This window comes from Neoarius graeffei, chromosome 5, assembly GCF_027579695.1.
Source record: "Neoarius graeffei isolate fNeoGra1 chromosome 5, fNeoGra1.pri, whole genome shotgun sequence".
In the NCBI taxonomy this organism is placed as follows: Eukaryota; Metazoa; Chordata; class Actinopteri; order Siluriformes; family Ariidae; genus Neoarius; species Neoarius graeffei.
Genome location: NC_083573.1, coordinates 59,920,772 through 59,939,800, shown reverse-complemented (window position 1 = coordinate 59,939,800; position 19,029 = coordinate 59,920,772). Strand labels below are relative to the sequence as shown.

Sequence of the window (19,029 nt, the reverse complement as noted above, 5' to 3'; positions counted from 1 at the left end):
TTTCTTCACAACCCCGTTACTCAACACCTTGGAGGTTCAATACATTACTTCTCTCAGATGATAAGTTCACAGAATTTATTGCAACTAAAATTGATGATTATATCTCTATAAATCAGAATGATATGGAACCTGTTTCTTGTTCATTGCTGTGGGAATCATTAAAAGCATACTTGCGGGGACAAATTATTTCCTACTCTGCCCACTTGAATAAGTCCCGTAAAACCAAATTGCAAGAACTCTCTATTAATATCGCCAAATTGGACCAACAACTCGCTACTTGCCCCTCTCCCAGTTTACTTAAACAACGTGTTGATTTACAGACTGAATTTGATCTCATTACCACTAGTGATGCAGAGCGACTTCTCTTACGATCACGCTCCACATATTATGAACATGGCGACAAGGCAAGTCGGCTCCTGGCTCATCAACTACGTCGCCAGGCAGCCTCACGTATGATCCCTCAGATAAAAGATTCATCTGGCTCATTGCATAAGGATCCCATTACCATTAATTCTGTTTTTCACTCATTTTACTCCTCTTTATATACATCTGAATCTTCACCTGACACCACTGAAGTGAATTCATTCCTGGATAGCCTCAATTTTCCTGTGTTAAGCTTAGATGCTGCTAAAAAACTTGACTCCCCATTAACGGTAGAAGAAATCACTCTCGCTGTGAGTAGCATGCAAAATAACAAAGCTCCTGGCCCTGATGGATTCCCAGTTGAATTTTTTAAGAGATTTCAGGAAAAACTGCTCCCTTTACTGCATGCTGTTTATAAAGAATCACTGGAACATGGCACTCTCCCTCCCACTTTAAGGCAAGCCTCCATAAGTCTCCTCTTAAAAAAAGATAAGGATCCAAATCTCTGCAGCTCATACAGACCTCTCTCATTAATAAATGTAGATGCTAAGATCCTTGCTAAAGCTTTGGCCTGTCGCCTGGAAAACATTGTACCAACTATTATCTCACATGAGCAAACTGGATTTGTTAAGGGGCGGCAGTTATTTTTTAATGTCCGCACACTCCTAAATATTATTTATTCTAAAACTACCACAACAACACCCGAAGCAGTAATCTCGGTTGATGCAGAAAAAGCTTTCGACAGGGTTGAATGGGACTATTTATTTACTGTACTAAAGAAATTTGGACTGGGAAATGGGTTCATTTCATGGATACGTCTCCTTTATACATCTCCACAAGCAAGCATCTCCACTAATGGCATCCAATCCAGTTTTTTTACTCTAACCCGTGGTACCAGACAGGGGTGTCCCCTATCTCCTCTATTGTTCGCACTAGCTATAGAGCCCTTGTCAATCTTTCTGAGGTCCTCCTCAACTTTTAGAGGGATCTCACGATTGGGCACAGAATTTAAGTTGTCACTTTATGCTGATGATTTATTGTTATATGTCTCAGATCCTGTCCTTTCCATTCCCACAATTTTATCTGCTTTCCAGAGATTTGGATCATTCTCAGGCTATAAAGTGAATATCTCTAAAAGTGAATGCTATCCTATTAATGCTTCAGCATCACAGCTTACACAGTCAGATATCCCTTTTAAGATGAATCTGTCTGGCTTTAGGTATCTTGGGATCAGCGTTACTAGAACGTTAAAGTCACTTTTTTCTGCTAATTTTTTACCTTTAATGTCTAAAATTAAATCTGACTTCCAAAGATGGAGAAGCTTGCCTCTCTCGTTAATTGGAAGAATTCACGCAGTTAAAATGAACATCTTGCCCAAATTTCTATTTTTGTTCCATTGTCTCCCACTTTTCCTGCCAAAGCAGTTTTTTAAAACAATTGATCAAACTATTTCTGATTTCTTATGGTGTGGAAAGGCTCCCAGGATCCGTAAATCCATACTTCAGAGATGTAAATTCAATGGTGGATTGACACTTCCGAATTTCCAACTGTATTATTGGGCGGCACATATTCATAAAATTTCATTTTGGTTCAAATCTACCAATCTGCCATGGTGCAACTTGGAGGCACAGTCATGTGTTTCATCCTCCTTACCTGCTTTACTTACCTCTTCTATTCCATCTAACCCCTCTGGCTTTACAAATAATCAAGTGGTTCTCTCCACACTTAAAATTTGGTATCAATTTAGGAAGCACTTCAAATTTAAGTCAGCGTCTACATTAGCTCCTTTACTGAAGAATAATTTATTTCAACCTCCGTTTACAGATTCAACCTTTCTTGCATGGCATAATAAAGGCCTGAAATGTTTTAAAGACCTTTACAAGGATGGTATTTTTCGCAGCTTTATAGATCTCTCAAAAGAATTTCATCTCCCACCTTCTCATCTCTTTCGATACTTTCAAATTAGACACTGCGCTAAAGCTTTGTTTCCAGTTTTTCCTTCCTTACCGCCTACTCTACACTGGGAGGTGTTTTTAAACCGCGATCCACTTCAAAAATCATTTATTTCTAAAGTTTATAACGAACTTCTTTCTTTTGATTGCTCACCAGTTACTAAAGTTAAGACTGCCTGGGAAGATGAACTGGATCTAAACTTGGAGGATGACTGGTGGGACACTGCTCTTAAGAAAATTCACACAAGCTCATCCTGTGCTCGTCTCACACTTATACAGTTTAAAGTACTGTTTAGAGTCCATTTTTCCAAAGCTCGATTGTCTCAAATCTATCCCAGTATTGCTGACAAATGCGACAAATGTCATGCCTCATCCTGCAATTTAACCCATATGTTCTACTCTTGTCCGCTACTCTCTTGCTTCTGGTTGAATTATTTTGATACCATGTCTAAAATACTATCAGTGACCATAAAAGTCTCCCCCCATGTTGCTATATTCGGGCTCCCAGAGGACCATAACCGGTTTACCTCTCATCAATTGGATATTTTAGCTTTTACTTCCTTACTGGCAAGACGCCACCTTCTACTCCACTGGAAGTCGACTAAAGCTCCCTCGAGTCGTCAGTGGCTCAGTGACGTCATGTCTTTTCTAAAGTTGGAAAAGATCAGATATTCAGTGAACGGTAACTCTGCTAAATTTTATAACAAGTGGCTTCCCTTTCTTACATTCTTCCACTCTCTCCAGTCTCTGCCCCCTAACTGACGGACCCTCTCGTTCCCTTTTTTTTTTTTTTTTTCCCCTTTTTGTTTTATTTGTACTGTGTAGCTTTAATATTTTAATTATTTCATAAAAGAATCTCGTTATCAATTTTTATTTTTTTTTTTTTGAATTGTGTAATGTTCTTGTTTGTATGAAAAAAAAAAATCCTAATAAAAATATTAAAAAAAAAAAAAAAAATGACTTCTTGTTTATTGTCCATGCACCGTACATTGTTTAATAGTAATAGAATAGAGTGATTAGATTAAAGTGTTATTTAGATGTTATTCGAGGGTTTTTTTTCTGGGGGGGGGGGGCGCCAAAACTCAATCTCGCCTAGGGCAGCCAAAGACCTAGAGCGGGCCCTGCTCAGTCCCACACTCACCTTAGAAACCTTCCCCCTCTCTCTCACTCATTCACACACCACCTCTCTCTCTCTCTCTCTCACTCACTCACTCATTCACACACATCACCTCTCTCTCTCTCTCCATTTCTTTTCATACAATCGCTCAGTCCCACACTCACCTTAGAAACCTTCCACCTCTCTCACTCACTCACTCATTCACACACACCACCTCTCTCTCTATTTCTTTTCATACAATCACTCAGTCCCACACTCACCTTAACCTTCCCCCTCTCTCTCACTCACTCATTCACACACACCACCTCTCTCTCTCTCTCTCTCTCTCTCTCTCTCTCTCTCTCACTCATTCACACACACCACCTCTCTCTCTATTTCTTTTCATACAATCACTCAGTCCCACACTCACCTTAACCTTCCCCCTCTCTCTCACTCACTCATTCACACACACCACCTCTCTCTCTCTCTCTCTCTCTCTCACTCATTCACACACACCACCTCTCTCTATTTCTTTTCATACAATCACTCAGTCCCACACTCACCTTAGAAACCTTCCCCCCTCTCTCACTCATTCACACACACACTCTCTCTCACACACAGTTGATTTGTATAGATTCAGCTGAAATCATATCCTTGCTGTAAACTTCTCTCAAGAACTTGAGTATTGTATTATATTTGATACCGCTCCTTTCCAAAGCATAAATGGAGCCTAATATAGCTGTAAATTGTTAATTTACTTTATCTGTGAAACTGCTGATTTTGAGAAGGAAATTAAATTATTGTGGAATTGTCATTTTCTGACTGTTCATTTGAATGCTTATACTGGACTAGGCAGGGAAATCTATTGGCACACCAGCCCCACCAAGAATTTTTTTTCACCAGCCGCCACTGGGTAGGAGAAATGAGAGGAAGCAATAGAAATAGAAAGGAGGAAGACATTATATTAAGGATGAGGTTTGGTTACACTGGGCTGAACAGTACATTAAACATAATGGATAAGCATGCTACTGGTAGATGTGAATATTATGGACTACAGGAAACGGTGGAGCATGTGATGTTGGCTTGTCCTAGGTATCAACAAGAGAGACAGCCACTTAAAAGGAATCATATGACACTAGATATCAGAGAGATGTTGCAGATGAGGTCAGATAGGGCTGTTTTTAAATTATAATTTAGCACAATAGTGTAGTAAACGTTCTGGTTCACACTCCAGTCCAGAAGGTGGCGGTAATGCACCTAAAAGCTGTTTGCCAACCGCCATAAAACAATGAAAAAGAAGTCTTTATAGAATTGCGCAACCATATGGCTGCCTAGTGTACAACGTCTTGTTGCTAAGCTGTGTGTTGACACTTCAGAGTGCGGATAATATGCAAAGATAAACATCACAGAGGATATAGTTAAGAAACCCTGCGGTAAGATAATGGAAGTGTGGCGTCTTGCGCGGGTTTTGTCGTGTTATAGTTCGGCGTGTGGAAGAGTTTTAGTCTCTGGATCCCGGACTCGGTCCAGTGGTGTGACTGTGCTCCAGGGCAACATAACTCACTGTGACTTTTCAACAGGACCCCCAGTCACAGAGAGCACTGCGTTAGTGTACAAGAGTCACGGAGATCCATCACAAGTGGTTCAGTAAGCACGGTCTACATCATACAAACACATTCCCACTTCCACACACCTGCTATAAATTCTGTTGCCTTTTGTCATTGGCAGGTTGGAGACTCTCAGACTTCCTGCCCTAGAAGCTAAAAGTGCCCTTGTGAAAATGCTTGCAGCTCCCATCAACCCCTCGGATATAAACATGATCCAAGGCAAGAACTATTCGAGCAGAAGTCTTTATTGAGGTTAAACGGTTAGCTTTGACATTTATTTTACCTGACTGCATGATGTACCTGAGAAAACTCTGTCGAGCAAATAACTAAAAAAAAAAAATCCATTCAGCTATATTTATAAGCCGAAAGTTGTTCTGACCAGGTACTATCTGCTTAAAGGCCCGGTCCCACTGCACTTACGGATGCAAAGAGGATGTAAAACGTAAAAAAAATCTTTGCCATCCGTTGGAAAACGCTATGCATCTGTTGTGTACTCATTGCATACGTGCTTCATACGCTCTATCCATCGAGCATCCGTCCACTGTGATTTCATCCGCGCAAGAAGTTTTGAGCTGCACAAAACTTTTAGAACGGATGAACTTTCCGCCGTGTACGATGTAAATCCGCGACATATACGAGCAACAAACGTTCTATGTCCGTTATCATCCGTTAACCGTCTGCTGTATCCTCTCTGCATCCTCTGGGCATCCTCGCAACTCTCATCCGCTGCAGCTGAAAACGGAAAGAGGGAGGAAAGATAAGGTACATGAAACGTCTATTCATCGTTAGTAGCACGGAAATAGAAAGGATGTAAGCGTATGCATCTCGTATATAAAGTATTCAAAACGGACAAAGCGTTTATATCTGGGATGTATCTCGTATATTTAGGATGTCTGGAGTATGTCTAGAGTATGTAGAAGGACACCTAGCGGACAATCGGTCTGCATCCGATATACATCCGCGCAACATCCCCTTTGTTTCCGTTAGGCGTACGTGATGCAGCCCCATCTTCCGCTATGCATCCGCTCTTTCTGCTATGCGTCCGCTTCTCAGTTATCACCGGTAACCCCTTCAGAGCTGTCATCCACTTCCATCCGCTTTCATCCGCTAGGCTTCCTATGAACATGCGTTTAACATCCCCGCTATATACTACCCACGACCGTTCTTTTCCGTTCTGTTTTCGCAAATTTTCGCCATTTCTGGAGCGGATGAAAACGGATAGAGCCACCCCCGAAATTTTGCTCGTCCGCTGTGTCCTTTTTGCATACGTTTTGTGTCCATCGGCCAGTGGGACCGGGCCTTAAGCCGGTCAAAACCACTGACTGAAGAATTTATAGGCTGTGTCCGAAATCACTCAGTCATTCACTACTCACTATCTAGGGAATTCTATATAGAGGACTATGTAGTGAGTGATTTCGGACACAGGAGTGGACCGTGTGAAAGTACTGCAGCTCTAGCGCCCCTGCTGGCAGGCTGAAGCAGCGTCCATCCACACGGGTTTCAATGACAAAAAGCCAATTATGTCCCTTTTCTCCTCTAAACTCTTTCCATCTCCAGCACCTAATTCAAACATTTTAGTTTTCCCTGTGCTGATATTTGCACATTTTTTAAAATTCCCCTAGAAATTACAATGTTATTCTACTGTACTGTCAGAAGGTGTGGCTACACTTAGGAATGATGTGATTGACAGTTGTGGTGACACGTTGGACCTTGGGATGGGGCTTCCAAATGAGTAGGTGCACCTAACTTTAACTCTGGTCTCTCATGCAGCTCCGAATTTGACAACACGGTGGAGGAAGTCTGGCTTTGTTTCTATAGAACGGAAGGGCATGGAGCTATGCTGTCCGTGTTTTATTAAAGTTATTTAAACAGGTTGACCATCTTTTCCAGCTGTTAAGTCTGGAATAAGAAAACCATTACTGTTGTTACATCATAGACAAGCCTTTTTTTTAAAGTAAATAAGTGGTAATGAAAGATGTTATGCATCATTTGCATTTAGAAAAAATTCAGTTCTCACTGGGAGAGCATGAGGATAATTTCTACAAGATCTGGCAACCCTTTATAGAGCACTTCAGTAACATGTTTACTCTTCCTACAAACTAGTCTCTCTATTTAAGAGTCACCAAAACCAATTCTTTTGACATCCTTTTTGTCTTTTTTCCTTATTTTTTCCTCTTTTTTTCTCCTTTTTTCTCTTTTTTGAATGTTTACATGTTTTGTCTTTGTAAATGTTCTGAAAACCCCAATAAAAAGAGTTGTTAAACTAAGTGGTAACATCATTAGAAAATCTGAAATATTGATCGGTTGGTTTAGTCAAGCAATAAGGAAGCTTGATGCAACTTACTAACTGGTAAAGATGGTCTCCCAGTTTGGCCAGCTTGGCCTGTATTTAGTCATAGCAAGCTTTATTTTTTTTCTCAGCATATTTGCTAGACCTGCTTAACAGTAACAACAAACACATTTATATTAGTGCATTATATCAATCTACTTTGAATATGCACAAGCAAATGGTAGATAGCTTCTTGATTTATCTTAAGTAGATGTGCATCGATGACGGGAATCATTTAACCCACTGATATTTACATGCTTTGTCTGCTTTTAATAGGAACCTATGCTATCCTGCCTGATCTTCCAGCTGTAGGTGGCAATGAAGGAGTGGGTCAGGTCTTGGAAGTGGGCAGCCAAGTCCAAACGGTTAAAGTGGGTGACTGGGTCATTCCTAGAGATGCTGGTCTTGGTGAGTCCTTGCACCTTAATGTAGATCCTGGATCCCTAATATACTTTTTTAAATTCAGATGTTTTTGTATAGGCACATGGCGAACTGCTGCCGTTTTTGGAGAGAATGATTTGGTGAGAGTGCCCAGTGATATCTCTCTCCTTTCAGCAGCCACTCTAGGAGTCAACCCTTGCACTGCATTCCGAATGCTCTCTGATTTTGAGAGTCTCATGCCTGGTAATTTATGCTTTTATCTTGATGATAAAAGGTTCAGTATAATACTGGCTTCATGTTAAATTGGAACAGTTTTCACTCTGATTGAGAGGGGTCATGTCTCATGTGCATTTATCATAACCTGTAATTTTAGGAGACACAGTCATCCAGAATGCAGCTAACAGTGGAGTTGGACAGGCTGTGATCCAGATAGCTGCAGTAAAGGGTGTCCATACAATCAATGTAGTCAGAGACAGGTAAAATGATCCCTTTAAGGGTCGTGTTAATTTGTTATACAGCCATCTTGGCAGCATTTTCTCAGCTCAAAACATAGTTTAGAGATAAATTGTAGCCTATTCATGACTTAAGTGTAAATAAATGTTTGATTTGCTTATCCAGACCAGACCTTCAACAGCTGACTGACAGACTAAAAGCGATGGGAGCCACACATGTGATTAAAGAGGAGACATTAAGAAAGCCTGAAATGAAGGACATCTTTAAGGCTGATTTCCTAAAAAAATCATCTTGAGATTTTAGTTTTAGATTTTTTTTTTTTTTGTATTTTTTTTTTTTTTTTTTTTTTTATTAGAGCAACACCAAAGTATTCATAATAAACAAGAAAATGTGTGAAAGCTGTGCTGAACATGCAGAGTTTTAATACTTATTGTTTATTTGATACAGGTTTGTCCTCGACCTAAACTAGCCCTTAACGGTGTGGGAGGAAAAAGTGCCACAGAGCTTCTTCGGCATTTGCAGTAAGTTGCATTGCTGAGAAAGGAACGTGGTTTTAGTGTTTCAAAATTATAAAATAACTGAAAAATGTTTATTAAGGGAAACAAAACCTGATAAAAGAAAAGACTTTTGCCAATGTAGTTTGTGTTGTGTTCTGTGCAGGACTGGGGGCACGATGGTGACATATGGAGGGATGGCCAAGCAGCCAGTTACTGTGCCTGTGGTGAGCTAAAACCTGTTAAAAGGCATATCTGCAGTTGCTGAGGTTTCCTGTTCTCTGGTTCAGCTGTGTTTCTCTGTTTAGAGTGCTCTCATATTCAAGGACGTAAAAGTACGAGGGTTTTGGGTCACGCAGTGGAAAAGAGACAATAAGCATGGTAAGAACAAACATTCTAAGGGAGTAAGTTAGGAGAGGATTTTTGAATTAACACCCTTGTTCTCCTGACGTATGTGTAAAACAAATATTATATGATATGAGAAGAATTGGGGCGGCACGGTGGTGTAGTGGTTAGCGCTGTCGCCTCACAGCAAGAAGGTCCAGGTTCGAGCCCCGTGGCCGGCGAGGGCCTTTCTGTGTGGAGTTTGCATGTTCTCCCCGTATCCGCGTGGGTTTCCTCCGGGTGCTCCGGTTTCCCCCACAGTCCAAAGACATGCAGGTTAGGTTAACTGGTGACTCTAAATTGACCGTAGGTGTGAATGTGAGTGTGAATGGTTGTCTGTGTCTATGCGTCAGCCCTGTGATGACCTGGCAACTTGTCCAGGGTGTACCCCGCCTTTCGCCCATAGTCAGCTGGGATAGGCTCCAGCTTGCCTGCGACCCTGTAGAACAGGATAAAGCGGCTAGAGATGATATGAGATGACAGGAAGTCTTATCTTTCTTAAACTGTGTCTGTGATTTGCCCAGATGTGTTGCGTGTCATGTTGGAAGAGCTATGTATTCTGATCCGTGCTGGGAAGCTATCCGCCCCGTCCTGCACTGAAGTGGACATGAAGGACTTCCACAAAGCTCTGGACAATGCCATGAAGCCATACATGTCTTCAAAACAAATTCTGGTCATGTGATCCCACACACATTCAGGTTTTAACAATAGTAATAATTACATTGTCAGTGTACAAATTGTGCTTTTAACATTAAAATATAACAAACGCTATCCACTTATGTACTCAACAAATGTTTCATATTAGTTGAAGCCTCAAATCCTGCAAAACTGCATAAGCAGTTTTGATAGCAAGATTACACAATGCAGAGCATATAGATTTATCTACATTTATAAAATTGTATTTTAATCTTGAGCTCTCATAACTGGTGTATCTGTATTACATATTGTGCAGGGCTAAACAAGAGAAGGAAACTGTCTGTTAATAAACAAAACGAAAAACCCATTACCCTACTTCCTTTTTGCCTCTTCCTCTCCAACCATTTCTGAAAAAGTTGAGACGCTGTGTAAAATATAAATAAAACCAGAATGTGTTGATTTCGCAAATTATGTAAACCCTGTATTTCATTGAAAATAGTACAAAGACAACGTATCAACTGTTGAAACGGAGAAATGTAATTTTTTTTTGAACAACATATGCACATTTTGAATTTGATATGGGATTGTAGATGGGGAAAGGGGGTTGTAGATCATTTGAAAGAATCTCAGATTAAGGAAAATATGGCTTGGTGTGATAAAATGAGATCACTTCCAAAGGCACAAAAGAGCTTGTAATGGGAAGGGTACTAAAGGATTAGTAGCTAGCCCACAGGCTTACAGTTAGTGCAAAAACTATAGTCAGAAATGCTGGGACAGCAGAAGAAGCCCCTTCTTTGTCCACACACTTCTCATAAGCCTCAAAGCCCACCTCTCTTATAGCGCACACATGGTCAATACGGCAATCTGCGTTGCATATTGACAGGTCGTAGTTTACTGAGTTGAAGTCATAATACTTTTGCAGGTAACAGTTCTCATGTGTTATCTGTTCCAACACACGGTGCATGGAGGCAGGGGAGGCATCCGGCACTCTGAACGCTTCAGTCAGGCGATACTCCTTCTCCCACCGTGCACGTGCAAGGTTTGCATAGGTCAAGTTCAGATAGTACGTCACTATGTCCTAAAAGGTTCCATGGAAAAGACTGGGTCACACATTCTGTTTAAAAGTGATTTAAAAAAAAAAATTTAAATAGCAGTCAAGAAAAGAATAATCCATTATATTTCAAGATGGAGACTGTTACCTCAATCAAAAGTGTTTTATTATCATACTCAAAGACCCGAATGGCAGGATTATTTGCCCCATCTACCACTCCAGGTAGTGTTGTTTTCCAAGGTGTAACTCCTGGACTCAGGAACATTGCACTGATTGGAGATCCTGTACAAATGTTTGTGGGGTTTTTTTTGTGATAGAAAACATTAAACCTAACGACTGAATACACGTCAGGCAAAACTATACACTTCAAATGACAATTATTTGCCATTTCAGTTTACCAATATTCTGCTTGTTCTAATTTATGAACATTGTTAAAATTTATAACATGACACATGTTCACAATCAGTATGACTGATAATACCTGATGTACCGTAGAACATCCGAAAGCTGTCGGTATGGTGATGACCAAAGAACTGGCCGATTATAATGTCATGATATTTCTGAATAAGCTTGATATATTGTTGATTGAACTCAGGTCTGAACCATGGCTTATGTCGTTTCTTCTCAAAAAAACCAGGTGGAATGTGACCAACAATGTACACCTGAATAAGGGAGAGAACCAGTGCTATTCATATGAACATTATATGATACAAGCTCACATTATTTACACTTTGTTCACAACTTATCAAGTATTTAAAATGAAACAAAAATGTGACCTTTTCCTTGTTTTTGGCAGCTTCAGTGAGCACTTGGTCTGCCCATTTAAACTGGTCTGCTGGATCTTTTATGTTCTCTGTAATTTTATTCTGGTCGTAATACAGATTAGTGTTTAGGACAAGAACTCTGAAACCTGTTTGGTTTAGTAGCTTTTCTGTGTAATATCCACCTGAAAACAAAACACAAAATTCATTCATCTTAATTATAGACGTTCTCAAGAATTTCTTAAATTAAAAATGCCAATCAGATCCATGATTAAATCAGTGTTTGGGGAGGTTTCTTCATTGTCTTCTGCCCAGTGTGCAAGACTGCCAGGTTGTTTTACCCCTTTTAAAAGTATCCCTCGATGCAGGATCCAGCCAGTCTTCCCATAGCTTTTGTATTTGCTCATAAATGTTGCTTTGTGTGGGTGGCAACTGACTCTTTGGATGGTAATCATGATTGCCCAGAGCTGAGTAGACCTTTGTTTCTGAGAAAACAGAAAAGTAGCCAAACACTACAATGATCCACAATTTTAATTGTGCCAGACTCACCTAAGGTCTATATAGTTACATAAATTGTATAGAATCCTTTGTTTTTGACAGTACATACTAGGAAACAGTGTTTTTATGATGTGTGTGAGATTGCCAATGATCCTCAGGACGGCCTCTTCTCCCAGCTTTTCATTCGGAACATGAGGTGTATCATCTCTGTAGAGGAGGTTCAAATATTTGGCATTAAATATCAGAAACTATCAGTGCTGGTGGAAAAATATTTTGTGGATGTCAATAATTATCAATATAAATTAATTATATTTCTGTGTTAAAAAGGGAAGGTAGTGCACATCTAGATATTTAAAGATTAGCCCAAAGAAAATGTTTATCAAGAATGACAATGAATACCCGGTCCAAATAATGAAGTCTGGATCAGGCAGGATATCCTTCATGGCATGCACCGAGGAGCTGATGAGGTCCCATGGTGAATCACAAAAATAGTCTCCAAATTTACCTGCTTGTGGGGTTGGACGACCCCCACTCGAATTGCACACTGATCCTGAGTTTCCATCTGTTAATCTGTACGAATCATCCCAGTGAAGGTCTGTGATGTGCCAAAAGCTACCTGAAATTCATGAATGTAAAATCGCAGATGAAACATGCATTCCCAGTGTGCATCATTTCAGTCTACATTGAGACACCAAAGTTACATTCGTGTCATTACTTCAAAGCCGTGCCACATAATCTTAACATGTATGGTAGCTCATTATGATATCTAAACTTAGCACTGCTACCCAGGTTTATAGTGAACTCCAAACTTGGCTCAAGAGCCAAGGGCTATTTTTTTTTAAACTTTATTATTCCTATCATACTGTCACTAATTTTAACTACAGTGGATATAAAAAGTGTACACACCCCATTAAAATATTTTTGTTTACATCAGAAAAACCTGAGACCACGATAAATAATTTCAAAACTTTTCCCACCTTTAATGTGACCTACAGTATAACCTGTACAATTCAATTGAAAACAAACAAATCTATCAGGGGGAAAAACATAATTAAAAAAAAGTACAATAAGCTGGTTGCATAAGTGTGCACACCCTTAAATTAATACTTTGTTGAAGCACCTTTTGATTTAGTTACAGCATTCAGTCTTTTTGGGTTCACACCTACCATCAATTAAAATGACACTGATTCACCCCAAATAAAGTTCAGACATTTACTCGGTTGCATCCTCCAGCAAAAGCCAGGGTTCTCAGAGAGCTTACAAAGCATCAAAGGGATCTCATTGTTAAAAGATATCAGTCAGGAGAAGGGGACAAAAATTTTTTCCATGGCATTAGCTATACCATGGAGCACAGTGAAGACAGTCATCAAGAAGTAGAGAAAATATGGGCCAACAGTGACATGACAGAGAACTGGACGTCCCTCCAAAATTGATGAAAAGAAGATGAAAACTGGTCAGGGAGGCTGCCGAGAGGCCTACAGCAACACTGAAGGAGTTGCAGGAATATCTATTAAGTACTGGTTGTGTACTACATGTGACAACAATATCCCGTATTCTCCATATGTCTGGACTATGAGGTAGGGTCAAAGAAAAACATCCAGGCCTGGCTAAATTATCTCATCTCATTATCTCTAGCCGCTTTATCCTTCTACAGGGTCGCAGGCAAGCTGGAGCCTATCCCAGCTGACTACGGGCGAAAGGCGGGGTACACCCTGGACAAGTCGCCAGGTCATCACAGGGCTGACACATAGACACAGACAACCATTCACACTCACATTCACACCTACGGTCAATTTAGAGTCACCAGTTAACCTAACCTGCATGTCTTTGGACTGTGGGGGAAACCGGAGCACCCGGAGGAAACCCACGCGGACACGGGGAGAACATGCAAACTCCACACAGAAAGGCCCCCGCCGGCCCCGGGGCTCGAACCCAGGACCTTCTTGCTGTGAGGCGACAGCGCTAACCACTACACCACCGTGCCGCCCCCTGGCTAAATTTTGCAAAAAAAATACATCAACTCTCCCAAAAGCATGTGGGAAAATGTGTTATGGTCTGATGAAACCAAGGTTGAACTTTTTGGCCACAATTCCAAAAAGGTATGTTTGGTGCAAAAACAACATTGCACATCACCAAAAGAACACCATACCCACGGTGAAGCATGGTGGTGGCAGCATCATGTTTTGGGGTTGTTTTTCTTCAGCTGGAACAGGGGCTTTAGTCAAGGTGGAGGGAATTATGAACAGTTCTAAATACCAGTCAATTTTGGCCCCAAACCTTCAGATGCATACGTGTCAAGTTATACGGTTTCCCCATATTTTGTATGGGAAAATGCAATTTTTTGGCTAATACGGTGTACACTGATTTTCATACAGGAAAATTACGTTTTGTATCAGAGATTTTTTCCGTTACTCCGAGAAAATTTTCTTAGCATCCACCATTTATTTTTTCAAACACACATGCCCAATGAAACGGAACCATTTTCAATTTACAGTATGTGGTTTTATAGTTGCATGTGGTTTTCTCAGTCATTTAAGTCCATCGGCTCGGACTGCCCAGACTTCTGTGATGGCTGCAGAAGTTATGTTCTGCCAATTTCTCATGGAACACAACATCCCCCCAACTGTGGCAGACCATTTTTCGCAGCAAGCGAAAAAATGTTTCCCGATTCAAAGACTGCACAGGTAAGCATTTTTGGTTTGTTTTTAAGTTTTTACTGTTTGCATGTAGGAAAGCTTCCTCCATTATCATGATTATTTAGGGAGGCGATACTGGGAGTCACCGTTTATACAACGGCAACTATAGTTACCCGGCGATTTCTGGTTTCGCTTCCCTAAACATTTTAATTGCTGATAGACATTATATGTTGACACAGATGACCAACACCCATGACTACCATCAGTCATCAGTAAACTGGAAAAGTATTGAATGAAGAGTAATGGTGGTAATGACAGCTAGTAACCTGTCTCTAAAATGTGTAGTAGGGGATGGAAGCAATTTAACGCCATCTGCATGTTTGCCGTGCTCTGATTTTCTTTTATTGACCAGGAAAATAATAGATGTTTATTTTTTTCACGGTCCAAATCCTGCACTCTGATTGGCTGGCTGGATGGGCCCCGGTTACGGGCCCCGGGTACAGACTCTGGCAACTTGTTCGTTCACAACAACAACAAACATAGTAGCATTTTTTGTCAACATTTATCTTTTTTTTTAAAATAAGATTTATTTATAAGATTATCAAAAATCTTGTAAATTTTTGCCAGCAATTCTCAGGAGAATAGCATTAATTTTACAGCATGGATAGCGATAATGACAGTGTTCACAGCGAAAGCGAGTTTTACTACCCTGAGGAAGAAGAAATAAAAGAAAACATTTCAGGAGAAAGCTAAAAACCTGTAATTTACTAACACCGAGCAAAAACATGGCTGAATCCTGAATGACTCCTATTTGTATAAATAGGGGACTACATAGGCGGCAAAATGTAGGGATTTTTTTTTCCTGCCATGGAAGTGCACTTGTATACTGAGGAGGAAGCAATTTGCATTACAGCCGTGAATGAGGATTCAAAATAGCATTAATTTTACAGCATGGATAGCGATAACGACAGTGTTCACAGCGAAAGCGAGTTTTACTACCCTGAGGAAGACAAAATTAAAGAAAACATTTCAGGAGAAAGCTAAAAACCTCTAACTTGCTAACGCCAAGCAAAAACATGGCTGAATCCTGAATGACTCAATTTTGTATAAATAGGGGACTACATAGGCGCCAAAATGTAGTTTTTTTCCTGCCATGGAAGTGCACTCGTATGCTGAGCAGGAAGCAATTTGCATTATAGCCGTGAAAGAGGATTCAAAATGGCAGCTCGGCTCTGTTCTCCCTTTTGGGTGCTCTCGTTTTCTGTTAGAATTTGGTAAAGAAAAAAATAAATATATTATTTACCAGCTTAAGGTCGGTCCGTATGGTGAAATACCGTGACCTCGGCCTTGAATACTGACCCAGAAGGCCTCGCTCAGTACTTTCAAGACCTCGGTCACGGTATTTCACCATACGTACCGACCGTAAGCTGGTAAATAACATTATATACTGGGGAAAGATCTTCGATGTAAAAACTGCTCTCGGTGTTGCAGGTTTCCAATGCTGAAACAACTTTTTACTGCTTTGCTGTGCCTCCCACATAGCAATGCAGATAGTGAGAGGGCTTTTTCATTGGTTAGGAAAATTCATACTGAGGACAGAAAAAATCTGGCTGCAGACACATTAACTGCATATCTGAAAATTAAAATGAACTGTGATGAGGAGCTACAACTGCTACCCAAGCAGTGATATTATAGCTAGTGCCAAATCTGCAACATCTTTGTACAACAAAGAACACTCCAAAAAGGAATAAGATTTAAATTCCTGTTATAAATTACTGGGAGGCGGCATGGTGGTGTAGTGGTTAGCGCTGTCGCCTCACAGCAAGAAGGTCCGGGTTCAAGCCCCGTGGCCGGCGAGGGCCTTTCTGTGCGGAGTTTGCATGTTGTCCGCGTGGGTTTCCTCCGGGTGCTCCGGTTTCCCCCACAGTCCAAAGACATGCAGGTTAGGTTAACTGGTGACTCTAAATTGACCGTAGGTGTGAATGTGAGTGTGAATGGTTGTCTGTGTCTATGTGTCAGCCCTGTGATGACCTGGCGACTTGTCCAGGGTGTACCCCGCCTTTCGCCCGTAGTCAGCTGGGATAGGCTCCAGCTTTCCTGCGACCCTGTAGAACAGGATAAAGCAGCTACAGATGATGAGATGAGATGAGAAATTACTGGGAAGCTTTTCAATTTAACTTCATAGTTTATTAATATTTTCAATTATCCTTGTTTACATAATATACTTGATGTGGTTCAGTCATCTTTAGTTGGATCTAACACTGCTTGTGGTGTCGACACTTTCTCAAATGGAACTTTTACTAACCTTCATTTACTGTTTGACCTGATTATATATAATTTATTACATGTAACCTACTATTTTAATTAACATACCTACTTAGTACTGCTGTTATATTTCAAGTAATTTTCTTTGGTGGAATATAATATTGTAGGTGATGTCAACACTTGTCAAATGGAACTTTGTGTAATTTTTATGAACTATTTAATATTAATACATCTTATTTGCAAAATTTACATCAATAATTCTGGTATTACTGATACAATGTATATTAAATAATTAATTATAGTTCAGTCAGTCATTCTCTTTAGTAAACAATTGTTTACTTGACTGTACATATAGTCCTTTTTAATTCAGTTGTTTTCTCTGGAATCTAAAATTTCTTTTTATTCAGTACACGCTTATTTGATCCCTTTAACTTGATGCAGTGTGATAAATATGCCTATTACAATAGGAGTCTATAATGTGGAATAAAACAAATCGGTGCTTTGGATTATATATTGGAATTTTTTCTCGTGTATAAGGGCTCATGGGTGTATGTAAGGGAAAAGTACAGATGTTGTAAGGGCATGGGTAACTAAAGGTTGACATGTATGCAGATGTCTGCTAGAAAGCTGAAAATGAAGAGGAATTTCATCTTTCAGCATGACAATGACCCCAAAAAAGTTTTGGAATGGTCCAGCCAGAGCCCAGACCTAAATCCATTTGAAAATCTGTGGGGTGACCTGAAGAGGGTGTACAAGAAATGCCCTCGCAATCTGAAAGATTTGGAGCGCTTTTGCAAGAAAGAGTGGGCAAATATTGCCAAGTCTAGATGTGGCACGCTGATAGACTCCTACCCAAAAAGACTGAATGCTGTAATTAAATCAAAAGGTGCTTATGCAGCCAACTTATTGTACGTTTTTTTTTTATGTTTTTCCCCCAAACAGATGTTTGTTTTTCAACTGAATTGTACAGGTTATAGGTCACATTAAAGGTGGGAAAAGTTTTGAAATTATTTATCGTGGTCTCATTTTTTTTTTACATCAGAAAAACCTATTATTTTAAGGGGGTGTGTACGCTTTTTATATCCACTGTATATAGTAGACTATCCAGTTACATACTCTGGAAACATTTAAAGATAGTAATCCTCATTCTAAACCTATTTCATCTTTACAGATGTACAGAACATGTTACACATAATTTTTTTACAGACTCACCTGTCAGCAGCTTGCCTTGCCCAGAGAAACTTAAAACAGCAAGAAAAAGAACTTTCAAGATGCAGTCCATCGTGAGACTTATCCAACTATAGCCAAAGCAGAAAGCAGCTGGCCATGAATTCAATATTATCCAACAGCAGAGGCATGCAATTGCCAACTGACAGTAAAATGACAGATAGGATAGAACAGCTGGAGCAAGCAGAATGACTCACATTAATATCTCAGCCCTTAACTAACTGGAATAACCCCATCAACCCTGGAACCATAAAGAAGAAGTGAGATGAGGACTTTGTCCATGCTATGAAAGTTTACAGTCATTAGCTGATTTAAAGGCATGCACACGTTGTAACGCATAGTACAAGTTAGATAACTTGTAAAAGGTGAAATAGTTTAAATAAATAAATAACAAACAATTTTATGTGTAATATCTTTATTTTTATAATGTGTCCCAGAGTCTACTGACTGACAGTTTGATACAGTTTTCATGAGTCAGTGTTTTAATAACAACATTGCTTCTAAACCCGTATCCACAGAGGAGGAAAAATGTTGATAAAATCCTATGTAGCATATTCTTGGTGCTTGCTTTAAAAATGTGGCTTTTATTTAGTTTACCTATAGTTTAAAATCTTTGGAAAGTTACAATATTGATTTTCAGCAAAATGATTCACAAAAGAAAGTGTTATGTTCAATTTGTCATAATACACCTAGTAGGCAACATAAATACTGTTTTGTCATATAATAGATCTCTTATCTATTGGCCAGAAACACAATAACAGTCCCTGGCCTCTTAGCAGTCTTTTTGCTGCTTGCACTTATACAACAGTGATTTAGATTCAATTAGATTAGATTAGATTCAACTTTATTGTCATTGAACAACAAAATGCAATTTGCATCTAACCAGAAATGCAAAT

General features: G+C 39.8%; 2 protein-coding genes across 5 annotated transcripts; one reads left to right on the top strand and one right to left on the bottom strand.

Annotated features, from left to right (window-relative positions):
* The first annotated feature begins 4,712 nt into the window (after nucleotides 1-4,712).
* mecr (mitochondrial trans-2-enoyl-CoA reductase) lies at nucleotides 4,713-10,163 on the top strand. Of its 4 annotated transcripts, none has more exons than XM_060922162.1 (10): nucleotides 4,713-5,058; nucleotides 5,140-5,237; nucleotides 7,624-7,755; nucleotides 7,906-7,971; nucleotides 8,102-8,204; nucleotides 8,347-8,449; nucleotides 8,629-8,702; nucleotides 8,842-8,902; nucleotides 8,984-9,056; nucleotides 9,584-10,163. In XM_060922162.1, exons 1-10 carry the CDS (start codon nucleotides 4,853-4,855, stop codon nucleotides 9,739-9,741), a joined length of 1,074 nt encoding a protein of 357 aa, XP_060778145.1. In that variant the 5' UTR covers nucleotides 4,713-4,852; the 3' UTR covers nucleotides 9,742-10,163. The 4 variants fall into 4 exon arrangements, with proteins under 4 accessions (XP_060778145.1, XP_060778144.1, XP_060778143.1 ...); XM_060922161.1 differs by having other exon boundaries at nucleotides 7,903-7,971; XM_060922160.1 differs by having other exon boundaries at nucleotides 7,828-7,971; nucleotides 8,347-8,398.
* smpdl3b (sphingomyelin phosphodiesterase acid like 3B) lies at nucleotides 9,805-18,232 on the bottom strand. Its single transcript, XM_060922158.1, has 8 exons — nucleotides 18,119-18,232; nucleotides 12,405-12,621; nucleotides 12,115-12,212; nucleotides 11,849-11,992; nucleotides 11,523-11,692; nucleotides 11,228-11,408; nucleotides 10,895-11,028; nucleotides 9,805-10,773 (listed from the first exon to the last, which is right to left on the bottom strand). The coding sequence occupies exons 1-8, from the start codon at nucleotides 18,186-18,188 to the stop codon at nucleotides 10,411-10,413; spliced, it is 1,377 nt and encodes a 458-aa protein (XP_060778141.1). The 5' UTR covers nucleotides 18,189-18,232; the 3' UTR covers nucleotides 9,805-10,410.
* Nucleotides 18,233-19,029: the final 797 nt, after the last annotated feature.